At 46.5% G+C, this 14,181-nt stretch overlaps 1 protein-coding gene across 1 annotated transcript in view; it reads left to right on the forward strand.

The window, feature by feature from the left end:
* The window catches only part of LOC149341706 (integrin alpha-9-like), a 47,850-nt gene extending 34,238 nt beyond the window's left edge, over positions 1 to 13,612 (forward strand). The window contains exons 19-28 of the mRNA XM_089546691.1: positions 2,135 to 2,214; positions 2,967 to 3,189; positions 3,811 to 3,965; positions 5,573 to 5,642; positions 7,430 to 7,537; positions 8,776 to 9,006; positions 9,784 to 9,906; positions 10,442 to 10,540; positions 11,100 to 11,222; positions 11,720 to 13,612. Of these exons, the coding sequence (XP_089402817.1) occupies positions 2,135 to 2,214; positions 2,967 to 3,189; positions 3,811 to 3,965; positions 5,573 to 5,642; positions 7,430 to 7,537; positions 8,776 to 9,006; positions 9,784 to 9,906; positions 10,442 to 10,540; positions 11,100 to 11,222; positions 11,720 to 11,926 (1,419 nt within the window). The 3' untranslated portion in view covers positions 11,927 to 13,612. The remainder of the gene's footprint in view (positions 1 to 2,134; positions 2,215 to 2,966; positions 3,190 to 3,810; positions 3,966 to 5,572; positions 5,643 to 7,429; positions 7,538 to 8,775; positions 9,007 to 9,783; positions 9,907 to 10,441; positions 10,541 to 11,099; positions 11,223 to 11,719) is intronic.
* The last annotated feature ends 569 nt before the right edge of the window (positions 13,613 to 14,181 follow it).

The following is a 14,181-nucleotide window of genomic DNA, read 5'->3' on the forward strand; positions in this document are numbered from 1 at the left end:
ACAGGACACCCGCTAGTGGGAACCGACAAAAAAGAAAGGGAAGTTATCGAAGCCTTTCGTATTCAAGAGGCGGGCGACATGTGTGTAAGCACTCCCTCCCTGGCGTTGGCAGAAAAAGAGATTGTTTATCTGCGCAACCGTATGCCTTGCAGGAGAGGGGAGGGCGTAGTTAGACCTGATGCGGATGACGAGGCACCTGCGTGTGCTCAGTGATACATATTTATGTCGTACAAGTGTCCAGTAAAGATAGTTGAAGTCTAGCGGGTGTCCTGTGTGTGTGTATCTTGGTGTTGTGTCTGTTTCTTACCGCTAAGAATATGATTCCATCAAGCCGTTACCAACTAGCCCAACTTAATGTTTTAACGAAGTTTTAACGAAGTCTCTATATTCAGCCGCGCATAGCGTCTTCCAATACCAGGGATCAGGACGGCGCCTGACTTTTCGGCCGATATAGACAACCTCACAGATCGAAGATGATCTTGTATATTATAATAAGAGGCTGCAGAGCTATCAGAGTCAGTCGCTTGTGCTCATAGGCGATGAAGCAAATGCAAATGTCGTTTGCATATTGGTATGCGGAATGGCCCGCTATTTTTCTTCAAGGCCCCCAGAATACCAGTCATTGCTGCATTAAAAAGCATAGCGTAAAGAACACTTCCCATACGCAAAACTCGCAAAATAGACCTTTCAGTGCTTAAAGTGCTTGCCAGCGGTACAGCCAGAGCCATTGCTTATTTGGTAGACAGCTGCACGAGACATACGGTGCTCGTGGGTTCAGATTCTATTAGAGTCATGGGGTTGCTTTTTATTGCGAAAGCAATACTATTTGCACTTTCAGCCCGTCGCGTAGCGAGGCCGGTACCTACCATAATAGCATATTGGATTGGATTGGATTGGATTCGATTGGATTGGATTGTATAACCGATGCATCACCACAAGTCTAACCACAAGCACCACCACCAGCTACACAACCAGCTGAACCATGGCGTAGCTACGAATATTGCTGCCAATTTTTTTCTTCTACTTTATAGTAAATTACCTTCCAGGTAAAAATAATTAGGCTGCTAATTTCCCATTGACAAATACCACGAATTAAAAACATGCACATGCCCCTAAGAATTCTTTGGCTTCATTGACTGTTAGTTTCATTCAAATATATCTCATAACAAGCCTCTCATTTCCCTATCCTTTTATACTCGGTAGTGTCTATGAGAAGCCTATATTTACACGTTTTCCCTAGCGGACAGTAATCAACTCGCCGGAGGCCGCGTTTCGATGGAGGCGAAACGAAAGGCGCCAGTGTACGGTACGATGATTGTGCACGTTAAAGAACCCCTGGTGCCGCGATTAATCCGGAGCACTTGCCTACGGCGTCCCTTAAAGCCCACGTCGCTTTGGGGCGTAAAACCTTAGGCACTATATAAAATATACTACAGTAAAAGAGTTACAATAACATTAAGCATCACTCAGGAGATACATGCTCTCAATAAAAAAATCATGGAATGCATACATATACACTACACGCAAGAAGGGGCTCGAAATGTTGACCAGAGGAAAACAGGCGTCGATCCTCACACACTACACCCCAAATACGAATGCCCCCGCCAGCCTCCCTTTTGATCTCCGCTTTGCCCATCTTTTCATCCGCTTTATGGAGAAGTACACTTGCCCTCGATACCCCGGGCACTTTTCCCATTTCTCTTAGCTTAACGAGATTGGATGAGGTGTCCCGTAGAAGGATGTGTATGGGCTGGTGCGGCCTTTACTCGTCAGAGACATTCCGACGGGGCTTTCGAGAAGGTGGAGTAGCGAGCACATTCCCTAAATATTCCACGCCGGTCGCTGATGTTCGCCCACTGTGGAAATGTCGAGGAACGCAGGCTACAAGAACCAGACGATTTCAGGAAATATAGTACTTCCAACTAGAAGGAAGGAAAACTTCTCTTTTCGACTAACGGACATTATTAAGCGCTGGAGCGGCTTGTGGAAAAGATTTGCCTACATGACCTGCTCCAGCACATCGGCAACCTCGCCTGCGTCGCCAATCCTCTAAATATAAACAAAATAGCAAACTAAAGAGCTCCTTTTTCATATTGTTTATATGACGCGCATTGTATCGTGTATTTGTGTGCAGATTCCGTATCAGCACGGCTGTGGACCGGACGACATGTGCCGGGCGGATCTGAAGCTGCACGCTGATATAATCGGCTACAAGTGAGTATACCGTACCTTCATAGACTGTATGAGAGCAAAAGAGTGCCGGCCTGGTTATCACAGGAAAGTAAGAAAGACACTTTATTTCTATCCATACTGGAGCCTCTAGGACATCGACAAAACAAAAACTCTAACTGCAAAGCAATTGCTGTCTCGTACTACAAACGACAACCTGTTCATTTATATAGCTTTATTCATGGAAGTACTAATGCAATAAGTAAAGGCATTGCGCGGACGAGCAGACGGTTATCAAGAAATCGAATGCGTGGCAACCGTCTTACTCTAGGTGGGCAGCTGGTCCAACATCAAGTTTGTCTTTGTGGCATAAGCTTAACTGCGGCAGTTAAAGTGGGGAAGAGCGAGAAAAGTACAGCCACAGCCTTGGCCAAAAATTTTCAGGTCACGTGGTTTGATTTTCAGCTGTGATTTTGAGCCACTTATGGCCGCCCTCAATCTCTAAATCTCTGCCAGTTGGAGCAACTCTAGTCCTCACCTTTCAAGACCCTGTGTTACTTTAGGGTACAGTTTGTGCTCCACTATGCGGTCTAAAGACTGGAGACTCAGCAAGGTTGTACAGTCAGCTACTACATACTGCGCACAGGGCGTGCGTTGATGAGTCCAACGGTTCAACCCACCGTGGTGTCTATACCCTGGCCATGTGTCTGCGCACTGCAAGCATACAGCTGCCGTTGCAAGAACTGTACCTAACCGGGAGCGCTACATATTTCCACCATCAAACATGTCCTTTGCAGAGGGGACCCGCTGGTGGTCGGCGAGAAGCGCGACCTGTCGCTGTCTCTAAACGTGGAGAACGACGGCGCCGCGGACCCGGCGTACATGGCCCGCGTTATGGTGACGCTGCCCAACCGCGTGCGGCTGGTGAACAAGGACCGCTGCAGCGTCCAGCAGGACCCGTCACACCATTTTTTCGTCATCCTCTGCGACGCCGGCAACCCCCTCCGACCCTCGAAAAAGGTATGTATATGTATGTATACTAAACCTTGTGAACGCTGCAGGAGAAGTAGTCGATAAAGCCTAGCTCGTCCGCTACCGTAAGAGGAGGTTTTGATGTTTATTTTTCGCAAGAATATGTTCATTCTGTCTCTGCCTCGATGCTTGGATAAAAGTATCACTGCCGATGCCCGTTTTTCTTACAGCAAATCGCGTCAAACGTTTCCAGTCGTAACAATAATTAAACAACGTTTAGTGACATTCTATTGTGTGCCTTCGTATGCAAGGTTGCTAGCCATGGTCACGTGGCCGGTGACGTCACCGGAAGCGAGAAGGCGCCCGATGAGCTCTGCACAGGTGTCAATGGAGTCTCTCCCTTTCAGTGCAAGTAGCAAAAGCACAAATCGCAAAAGTAGAAACGGCTGTCTTGTTCAAATGTGCGACTGACAATGCATACTCGCAGAGGTGGTTCCTTTTCCTTCGCAAAAAGTACCGGCGCCACAAATCGGGTGCGTTAAATGCCTCGGCAGGTGTCACCTCTTCATTTCACTGTTGTGAGATTAACTCTCAGCTCGCGAAATTTGCTAATCGTAGGGCGAAAATAAATTTTTACAAAGAACTATGTCCCGTGTTCGGCTTCTGCAGGCGTCCTTCCTTCTGAAGCTGGACGTGAGTCAGGTCGAGGCAACGTTCGACCTGACCGCCGAAGCGACGACGACCAGCGATGAGGCCTCGCCGAGCGACAACAAGGTCGTGCTCACATTGCCTTTCATACACAAGGCGGACATCTCCATGTTTGGGTGAGCTGAATATCTTCGACTGTCACACGCACCATTTTTCTTTTTTTTTTTTTTACTTTCTAACAAGGCAGCTCAAATCGAAGAAATTACTTTGAAGCGCTTCACTCCGGGCACCTATCTGGGACGGGAAAAAAATTAAAGGTTGCGTAGGGAGACTTCATTATTCATCAAGATATAAAACCATGGCCACAGTGTCCTAACATTTCAGTGAATCTTACTTCAAAGCCCATGTACTGCGAATACAGCGTTTATAGATGCTACCGTAAGGCCCTTACGGCACAACGTTTTTTATCCTTGTCAATAGTATGTAGATCACTGATCGTCATAAGCGCAAGCGTAAGGAGTTCTAGTTGAGTTGCTCCTCTACTTCTGCCAATACACGCTTACGTACGCAACAAATCCGTACCTGCATCTACTAGTGAAAAAATTAACTAAATAAGGTATTTTAACGTCTCGGTGACAGCCCGCAGACGGACGAGACGCAGCGAGCCCGAAAAGGAAGCTGTTCATGAGGCGAGTTTTCGCGCGTAACGTAGCGAAGAAAAATAATAATAAGCAACTTTTCAGCGCCGATATTATAGTAAACGGCATGGATGGAAGGTATGGACAATATGATGCGCGGCAGACCTTTTAAATGCGCAGTCGTACATTTCAACACGGTCGCACACAAGCGCGCGCGCGCGCGCGCGCGCGCGTGTGTGTGTGTGTGTGTGTGTGTGTGTGCGTGCGTGTGTGCGTGCGTGCGTGCGTGTGTGTGCGTGCGTGCGTGCGTGTGCATGTGTGTGTGCGCGTGTGTGCGTGTGCATGTGTGCGTGTGTGCGTGTGTGCGTGCGTGCGTGCGTGTGCGTGTGCGTGTGCGTGCGTGCGTGCGTGCGTGTGTGTGCGTGCGTGCGTGCGTGCGCGTGCGTGCGTGTGCGTGCGTGTGCGTGCGTGTGTGTGTGTGTGTGTGTGCGTGCGTTGCATGTTTGTGTGTGTGTGTGTGTGGTAGTTTATAATTAGTAATTGATTAGCACATAGCATGAGTAGTTAGCATATCTAAGTACATATAATAGGTAGTAATGGAGTAAGGTACGTATAGGAAGTAGTTGTAGCAGTTAGGACCCCTAATTAGTTAATAATGCAAATAAGAATAGAATAGAATGGAGTTAGAATAAGAAAATCAAAAATAATCAGAATAGAATAGAATAAAAAAAGAATAACAGAAGCGACTGCGGACAGAAATGAAATAAGGATATAATCAGAGTTGGAATTGATTGGTGAATGGAAGACAACTGTTATCGCATTTCCTCCGCATGAATCCAATTAGTTGCCCCTAGATATTTTTAAAAAGCTATGCGTGTAGTAATCGGCCTCCAGCGTACTGTCTTTGTTTCTGGGTGAAACGCGCCCGTATCCATTAAACAAATCTAAGACATGCGCAGCTAATACACGTAATGCCGCTGTTGCCGTACCGCTCCGACAGAAGGCATGCATCGCGAGGCGCATTCATGCTAATATAATATGGGTGAGACTCATGTTAACACACAATGGCTTCGGGTAAATTTGAATACGATGTGCAGGAACCGCTGACGTGCATACGTTGACATTTACCGCTCCAACTCTTCCAGGAGAGCCACGCCAGACGTGGTCACTTTCAATGCAGAGACTAAGACGATTCAACTGGAACACAGCTTCGTCGTGAGTCCATTTTTGCCGCTTCGATTTCCTATTTTTATGACCCAGTACATTTCACGCCTGCGGATGATGCTAAAAAACGCAACACTGAGGAATTTCTGACAAAAAAAAAAAACGCGTTAACTTTTTGCTCGAATCTGTTTTCCTGCACAGAGGTTCGCTGAATCGTCACTTCAATTTTGGTTTTGTGCTCAATAAAGATAAATTACCCTGCTGATGACTAACTAAAACTTGGAAAGGGAGTTACGAAATTTTAGACAGTTAACAAAATTTATCCACAGCAGAGCACCCCCGGCATTTTTATTCACCTCGTATAACGAGTCTGTCATGAACTGAGTTCTAAATGGTTTGGTATTCTGCATGTGGAACAAATTTATTATTTTTGTTCGCTGCATCATAATGTGACATATTCTATGCAAACCTACCAGAGATACCAGCCGTATAAAAGCACCTGAGAACACGAAGAAATTTCTTCACAGTACGAGTTATACTTACAGGGAACACGCCAACGCATGGCCGCTGCACTTCGCGAAACGCTTCCCGCGACAGCCGGCGAGAACAGGCGGCATCAGGCGTTACCATACGCAGGTGTTAGCATACGCGGCAAAGGAGCATGCGCAGTAAGAACGGCCGGCTGCTCCTTCTTAAGCCGTTCTTACTGCGCATGAGCACGGCTGTAGGCGGAAGAGAAGCGCGGCAGCCACGCGTTGCCGTGTTTACTTTAAGTATGACACATACTGCACCTCTCATTCAGACTGATTACAGGAAGCACAAATTAACTTTTTTCAGGTACCCTTTGTTATCAACGAAAATTTCAGCTGATGGGGACTTCTCGACATTAGCAAGTGTATTTAAAACCAATATAAAACAATATTTAACTGATAGTTTCCTTGCGTGTGCTCTCTGTAGTTCAGTTTTTCTGAATTTATGATCTTGTCTCTATATGCAGTTCTTGTAGCATGGAATGTGCATTATTCATGCATGCGAATTGTTTCATTTGTGTGCGCAAATAAGTGTACACGTATTGCTGTTTCCTTAAAATGGTCCGAAGGCTTCCATAGATATTGCGTTATGTATTGCATGTAAGCTTGTTTTGTGTTCTGTGTACGTTAAAGACGTGTGCTGCTATTTTTATCAGGGAGCCAAGCCCCCTTCAGGCTTACTTCCTTTTGCTTAAGGCCGCCGCGGTGGCTCAGTGCTCATGGTGCTCGGCTGCTGACCAGAAAGAAGCGGGTTTGATCCCAGACCCGGAGGTCGCATTTCGAAAGAGGCAAAACACCAGAGGCCCGTATACTGTGCGATGTCAGAGCACGTTAAAGTGTCCCAGGAAGTTTAAATTATCCGGAGCCCTCCACTACGACGTCCCTCAAAGCCTGAGTCACTGGGGACATTAAACCCTGTAAAACCGAACCTGCCGCTTTGCTTTGGCTTGCGCTATCCTTTGAAAGAAAGCTGACACCACACCAAACCAAACTGTGGATGTTTTGATCGCATGTATACATGTATATAACTAAATCGAACGACATGGGCCCGACACAAGCAATCGCTGACATTACACCCCAGTTGGTAATGACAATAACAGTCATTAAATAATGGGGCTTATGAAATAGCTAGTCCACGTTTCCTCAGTTTAGCTACCATGTAGCGAGAAAATTAGGAGGATGTGCAGTCGCTTCTTTCGCTTCCAGCCCCAATAGGTTTTGTTCCCTGTCTGTCGCAGAAACAAAAACGAACTGTTCGGACAAAGTTTACTTGACCGGCATGCTATTTTTTTTTTTTTTCACTTTCAGCTTGCCAAGCAGTACGCAAGTCCAATACAGCAAGTTCAGCTGTCTATTCGAGTCCCACACGTATTCAAAGAATCGCAGAATCCCATCGCCAACGTGACGAAGATCAGGGTATTTACGACGACTATTCTTTTTGTACATATTTAACTGGAACTGAAAGCTCCCTTCATCGTATTAAATCGGCCCACTTCATCATCATGATGAATGCCCTAACTACGCCCACTGCAGGGCAAAGACGTCTTCCGTATCTCTCCAATGTTGTTCTTTTTATAAGTTTTTTGTGAGTATGCTGTAGTAAAATGAAATAAAAAGGAAGCACCGCCAGAGTTCTAATTTAGTTTCTTTATGTTCGAAACAGAAATTACCACGCAATCAAGGCTGGACCTTATCGCTCCATGAAATCTAAATTCGAACATACACTTGAAGTAATTTGAGCTAATATTAGCACCCTGGCTGAACTGAAGTTGAATACTCTGCTGTAAGTGATTGATATTCCTGCAGTGTGGATACCACCACTAGCTTCGCGCTCCTTTTTTTGTTTGTTTGTTTGTTTGTTTCTTTGTTTGTTTGTCACTAGCACTCTTAGCATAGTTTCACCTGCTAAAAATTCCTAGCATCGAACTGAGTGTAAAGCACATGCTGCAAAAATTAAAGAAATGGAATAACTCAGATTCTTTTTATTCTCTCCGGAACAAAGTGCCAACGATAATTGTGTAGCGTTCTGTTCCGAGAGGTCTTTCCACTCGGACAAGAAATACTCAGAAGATTCCAAGCTTGCCAACCAAAGTCAGATTACCAAAAATATTCCTTCGCCATTATCATTATCTTCCTGAGTCACGCTAAGTCCATCGCAGGGCAAAGATCTCTCACAACAGTTTCCGATGGCCCCTTTCCAGCGCCAACTGCACTCAGCCACGCTCAACCTTCCTAACCTCATCATTCCACCCAAGCTCCTCAGATGTTCCTGGAACCACGTTCTGCGCGCATGGTTCTGCCCGCCACGTTTATACCACGCGTCCCGCCCAGATCTATTATCGTATCTTACTGTCGGGTAGAATATGTCACAAGCTCGCGTTTGATTTCCTTCCAGCTTTTTCTTTCCATCGTTCACTGCAACCTCGACGTCGATCTATTTAGTAACCTTGAAGTTCCGTCCCTGACTCAGTGTGCATCGGTTACGTATTTTCCTTCCGAGACATTTAATATAACGGCCCGTGCATGCGCAAAAGATCCCTTGGGGTCAGTACACTGTCGACGACTTCTTGAAACCTAATCCTGAAGTGCTAGTTCTTTTGAAAAAGAAAAAAAAACGAGAGAGCACTTTCCGATTTTCCGCTCTTGTCCTGAAGGTGTTGCAGGACGGGACGTTTGTGCCCGGAACCTGTCGCGACGTGGAAGGGTTCGTCACGCCCGACGAGGACGACCAGGCAACGCAGAACAGAGAAAACGATTCGAACTTCGATGTTCTTGCCGCGCGTGACGGAAGCCTGGGCGGCCGCGTTCAGCGGTCGCTGCCCGAAGACGACTCTCCCCGCGAAGAGAGGCTCACCGCTCTGCTGCACCAGAACATACAGCCCCTGGTAAGGTTTAGCTGTGGTCGCATGCATCGGAACCGTATACCGAATTTGAGCGACTTCGAGATGCTGACTTCTTCGCATTTGGTTTATGGAACCATGTAAATGCTCATTTCCGTGGCTCACTTAATCTCTTTGCCGTTGCAGCCACCGATACCGAGACAATTCGCTGTGGTTGCAGCAGCTAAACGACTAGGAAATCTGTGAACGAAGTTGAGAGGAACAACCACAGTACGCTGAATACCTAATTTCCACGCTTGAAGTGCCCTAACCAACGCTGGATGCCGGAGCGGTCTCGACACGCTCCTGTCGAGTTCACATAAACTTGTTGTGTCGAGTAGGGATTGCCTTGGTTGCCCTACTCCTGACAGAGCGCGCACTTGCCATATCTTTAGGTTATTGTATTCTAAAGGCAGGTACGTATGCTGCAAAAAGAATCGACAATCATCTGTCCTACTTATATATATATCAGCCGCATTAGAAGAGGATGCTGAGCGAAACGCACTGTCTTCGCTTCGCTGGTTCGATCCCGGCCGCCGCGGCCGTATTTCGTTTAAAAAAACGTCCGAGTGCTGCGCATATCAGCGCAAGCTAAGGAGCCCCAGGTGGTGGATATTAATTCAGCGCCTTTCGCTACGGCGTTCGTCGTAGCCAATGCACCCCATAATTTACAATTTACTACCCTTGATGTCGACCCATGAGACTGATTCGTTCCGCTGGCACGCTTACGCCGTTAGCTTTAGTGTGTGCACACCAATAACACAAGAAACCTTCTTGCCGCAGAACTGCAAAACGGCTCTGTGCCGCGAAGTGAGGTGCAACTTAGGGCCATTTTTGAAAAGACAAAAATTGGCGCACATCATGCTGACCGTCGTCGTCAACATGGAGGAGTTCATCAGGGAAGCTGTGAGTACCAAAGCGCAACATCTCGCTGGGTGGATGCGTTTACTAAATACTGCAACATTCTTTCCTTTCTGGAGATGCACATATGAATTTGTCAGCTGGAAATACACACTATTTGTGCAACATCTCTCCGCTTCCTGTCCTGTAACTTCCTGTAAAGGAAACTGAGCTATTTCAATTTCCTCGAAAGGAAATTACAGGAAATTGAAATACCTCAGTTCATCAGCTCATGACGACACTCAAGCAACCAGACTGAGGCGTGTACAGGAGAATTACAAGTAAACGGTATTTATAAGAGGAAGCTTGAGCAAGACAAGCACGTAATCAGCGACAGACTGCTGACAGGAGCTAAGCTCACTACGTACACGTTGTTCAATCTTCACTTTTTGTCGCAAAGTCAGTTATAAACTGTGCTCTCTGTGCACCATGCTTAAGTGATACCCGTTGATGGAGCGCAGAAAACACGGGCAAGAAGCAGAGAGGTGCACACCGCCCGCGCTGTTCTTCCTAAATACATACGGGCTCGTCTTCCTTTTAGGGTTCATGGTCGGCGTTCAGCTTTGGGTCTGAAGGCTACCTGGAGATTCTGGACAACACCACCTTCGTCACTAATCCTAACTCCACGAGGGAGATACGCGTAAGAAGTCCTCTTGCCATCCTGCTCTTTCTGTAGCTTTCCGAAAGTTCGCCAGGAAACGAGGAAGTTTATTTGTTTCTTTTTCGGAAGCGAATAAACGGTGGGGAAAGCTCGCTAAAGAGGAACTTTTTTGGCAGAAATTTTTGTAATGTTTTCCGTGGGTGTAATCGCAATAATTCATTGCTTACCTCGCTCTATGTAAAAGTTTTCTTATCATATGAAGTACGGAGTGCCAATTATGCCCACTAAGTGTTTAGCACCCAAATGAAACGAAGAAATCTAGCCTTGTAAGCACGAGGAAACTTTGGAATGGACATATCTTGCTCTCCGTATACAGATAACAAGAGTCACAAAAGAAACGAAGTCAGAACGCTTGAGAAAAGCGGGCAGTAAACGCTGCTTTTCATCTTCACCACGCTGTATTCTGCTCTTCATCTATTCTTTTTTGGGTTTTTTTTCTTCGTTATTCTCTTACATAGTTAGAATTTGATGTGAGTTGAGGGCGCAAAGAACATATATCCCACCTAGCACAGCAAACAACAGTCGTCTCTCACCGCAGGTGGCGACCGTCTTTCAGAAGGAGCGTCCTTCGCCCGCGCAGAAGGCGCCTGCTTGGATCGTCGCAGTGAGCGTCTTCTCGGGCCTCACGCTCTTCTCGCTGATCAGCGCCGGTCTTATTAACGTATGTACATTACTACCCACCTTGTAACCTACGAGGCAGCATCAATGGCGCATGTAACTTGCGCCTGGACGAATTTACACGAAACCTTAATAAGTCCATATCTTCCACTTGCTCCAAATGCTCACACGAACACGGTCAAGCTTGCCTGAAAAGCCGTGTTGGCAAGTGGGGACTATTATTCAGAAACCGGTGAGAGGTTCCGCATCGAGTAACGCATGGAAAAAGCTAAATCTTCCGATGTTTCAGTGGGTCGTTTCCGTAGATGCGCAGCGTGCTTTTCAGTAGAGACAACTGCGCCTTTTGGGAAATCGCGGATGTTCCCTCCTTTAATTCCAATGAAACAGCAGCAGTTCAGTACCAATATCTGCTATGGTAAAATTTGCGGCTCCTAACCAAATGGACCTGCACAGAATACTTATTTATTGCGATTAAGTATTGTTCCGCATGCTCGGGTCAGTTATGCTGTGTAGTCTGCAGTACATTTCATTACCCTGCAGAAAGGCTTCTTCCGCCGGCGGGAACGCGAGGCCCTGCAGAAGCTTCTGAAAGAGGAGGACGACAACGAGTGGAACGAGTTCGCCGTCACCAACGCTGACGTGGAGGCGGAGAAGGAGCTCTTCCGCAAGAGTATGACTATGGGCGCCACCGACATGAGCGCGCTCCAGGATCTGGAAGGCAGCGCTCAAGACGTCGAGAACCTCTGATGAGCACGGTTTCACGAACGGCTGCTGTATTAACACCGACATTTCGACGCCTATCGACATTGAGGGTGCGGCTGAGATCAGTGGAGTGCACTGTGTGTCATCTGAACTTGTTTCGTACATCGACCTCGGTTTATCGCTCTGCCTAGGTTTTCTTGTGACACTATTCCGTGCAAGGCTTGGCGGAGGAACGTGATATTGTTCGTCGGTCAGCCCGCAGCACCACAAGGGCATTATTGCAGGGGGGACATTCTGCAAAAACACATGCCTGAAAATGAGCTGGTAACAACGAAGGATGCAGCAAACCACGAAAAAAAGGGAAAAAAAAAGAGAAAACGCGGCACTGAAAAGTCAGCGCAAAACAGCAGGCCTTCAGGCGCCAAAGTAAAAAATTCACCATACAGTAGGAAATTGGTACCCTATCGCTTGAAAGTGCGATGCGGCATAAAAGAGCAAAAGTGAAAGGGATGACATGTTTCTACGACAAATACGACAATATGAGAGTCTGAAACTCGGCACACGTATTATATTGGGCAATATCCTTGGGAAGCTTGAGCGGAAGTACGCTGAAAAAATTAATTGTGGAAAACATCAGTGCGACAAGAATTTTCAAGAATTTTAAGCTCCTGATCACATCGTTTAGAGGTGGTGGGAAGGCGAAATATACAAGTGTTTGTTTATTTCTGTGAGACCACAGTAAATTGAGAGAAAAAAGGTCTGATCTTGCGGCTAATCGCTGGTGAGCTAGCATTTTCCATCCGAGGTTTTCTTTGATTAATGTAATAATGTAGCGGAAGTTATAGTTTCCGAAATTAAATCTGGTGGCGCGGTTTTGGATGCGTTCAAGTTTTTTCTGTAAGATAAGAAGTTTTAGGGTCCCATGCCGCGCAAGCGTACTCGAGTATTAGGCGAACATTTGCTATGTAAAGCAAACTGTTTGGGGTGCATTATAAAAATTGCGTCGAATGAGGTGAACAGAAAGTTAGGTGGGCGGATGAGATTAAGAAATTTGCGGGAATACGGTGGCCGCAACTGGCGAAGGACAGGGTTAATTGGAGGGATATGGGCGAGGCCTTCGCCCTGCAATGGGCGTAGTCAGGCTGATGATGATGATGAGGTTAACCGCTCTAGATGATTTCAAGGTCAAACATTCAATATGTCTGTTCCATGTTGAGTATTCTGAGAAATAGACCCAAACTATATTGTAATGTTCAACCTTTTCAAGAGGTAGTCCGTTCAGATTATAGTCTGATCTCACCGGAAGGCGTTTTCGGCTAAATGATACGAATTGACATTTAGTACTGTTCAGTGACATGCCCCATTTTGTGCGCCAATTAACCCTGAATTGCATTTAAATCATTCTGTAGGCTGGTGACATCACAGTCATTTTCAATGTTCTTGTAAATGGCGCAGTCGTCTGCTTATAATCGCACTTTGCACTGACTTGCGGTTAAATGTAGGACTGGAGGAGATGGCGTTTGTCAATCCTGTTGAAGCACACACTTAATTCACTGCCGCCGCGCTCGAAGTACGCGCACCGAAAGCCATTCGCCCATTCCCGCACTCCCTAAGCAAACATTTCTGCATAAGAAACCATGCTGAATCCCTTTTTTTTCTTTGAAAGTGGTTCAATAGATAAATGGTTCAAATATTTTTAATAAATAAGTGTTTGGCGTCAGCTTCCGCTTCCGTTCTCACCCAAACGCTTGCAACACACATCACTCTAGTGTGTTTATGGCCACTTGTCTTCGTCGTAGATGTACCATATGCTTCTGTGGTGGTGCCAATTAAATCCCGCTATTGACAAACTTCCTGAGCCCCCTCTGAAGCAGTGGGAGTCCATTCTGCACAGCGAGGACCCCGACCAACAAGAAGGACCGGTTCGAAGGGTCCACGCTGCAGTGTAAGCCACTGTGCTGCCTGACTAGGCGGACCATCCAAGACTGGCAGTGGTTTTCACGTCAAGTGGGAAGCAAGGAAGAATACGGAACAAAAAAACAAAAACTAAATTTGCGCGCCCTTCTCCGATGCCTATATTGGGGGGGGGGGGGGGGGGCACTATCGCTCTTGGTCATCCCTTTGTGTGCACATCTATGGTTTACAGAGCATAGACGCACGATAATGCCGCAATTCGTAGCATCGCATACCTGAGCACGATGGTGCAGCCGCCTACTGTGCGACGAGCTGGCACATCGCCTAGATTTTATACACAACATATCAAGGCGGTCGCCCTTCTTATATCCTCTTCAATGTAACCT

Source organism: Amblyomma mixtum, chromosome 5 (genome assembly GCF_055824585.1).
Source record: "Amblyomma mixtum isolate Tamu chromosome 5, ASM5582458v1, whole genome shotgun sequence".
NCBI lineage: Eukaryota > Metazoa > Arthropoda > Arachnida > Ixodida > Ixodidae > Amblyomma > Amblyomma mixtum.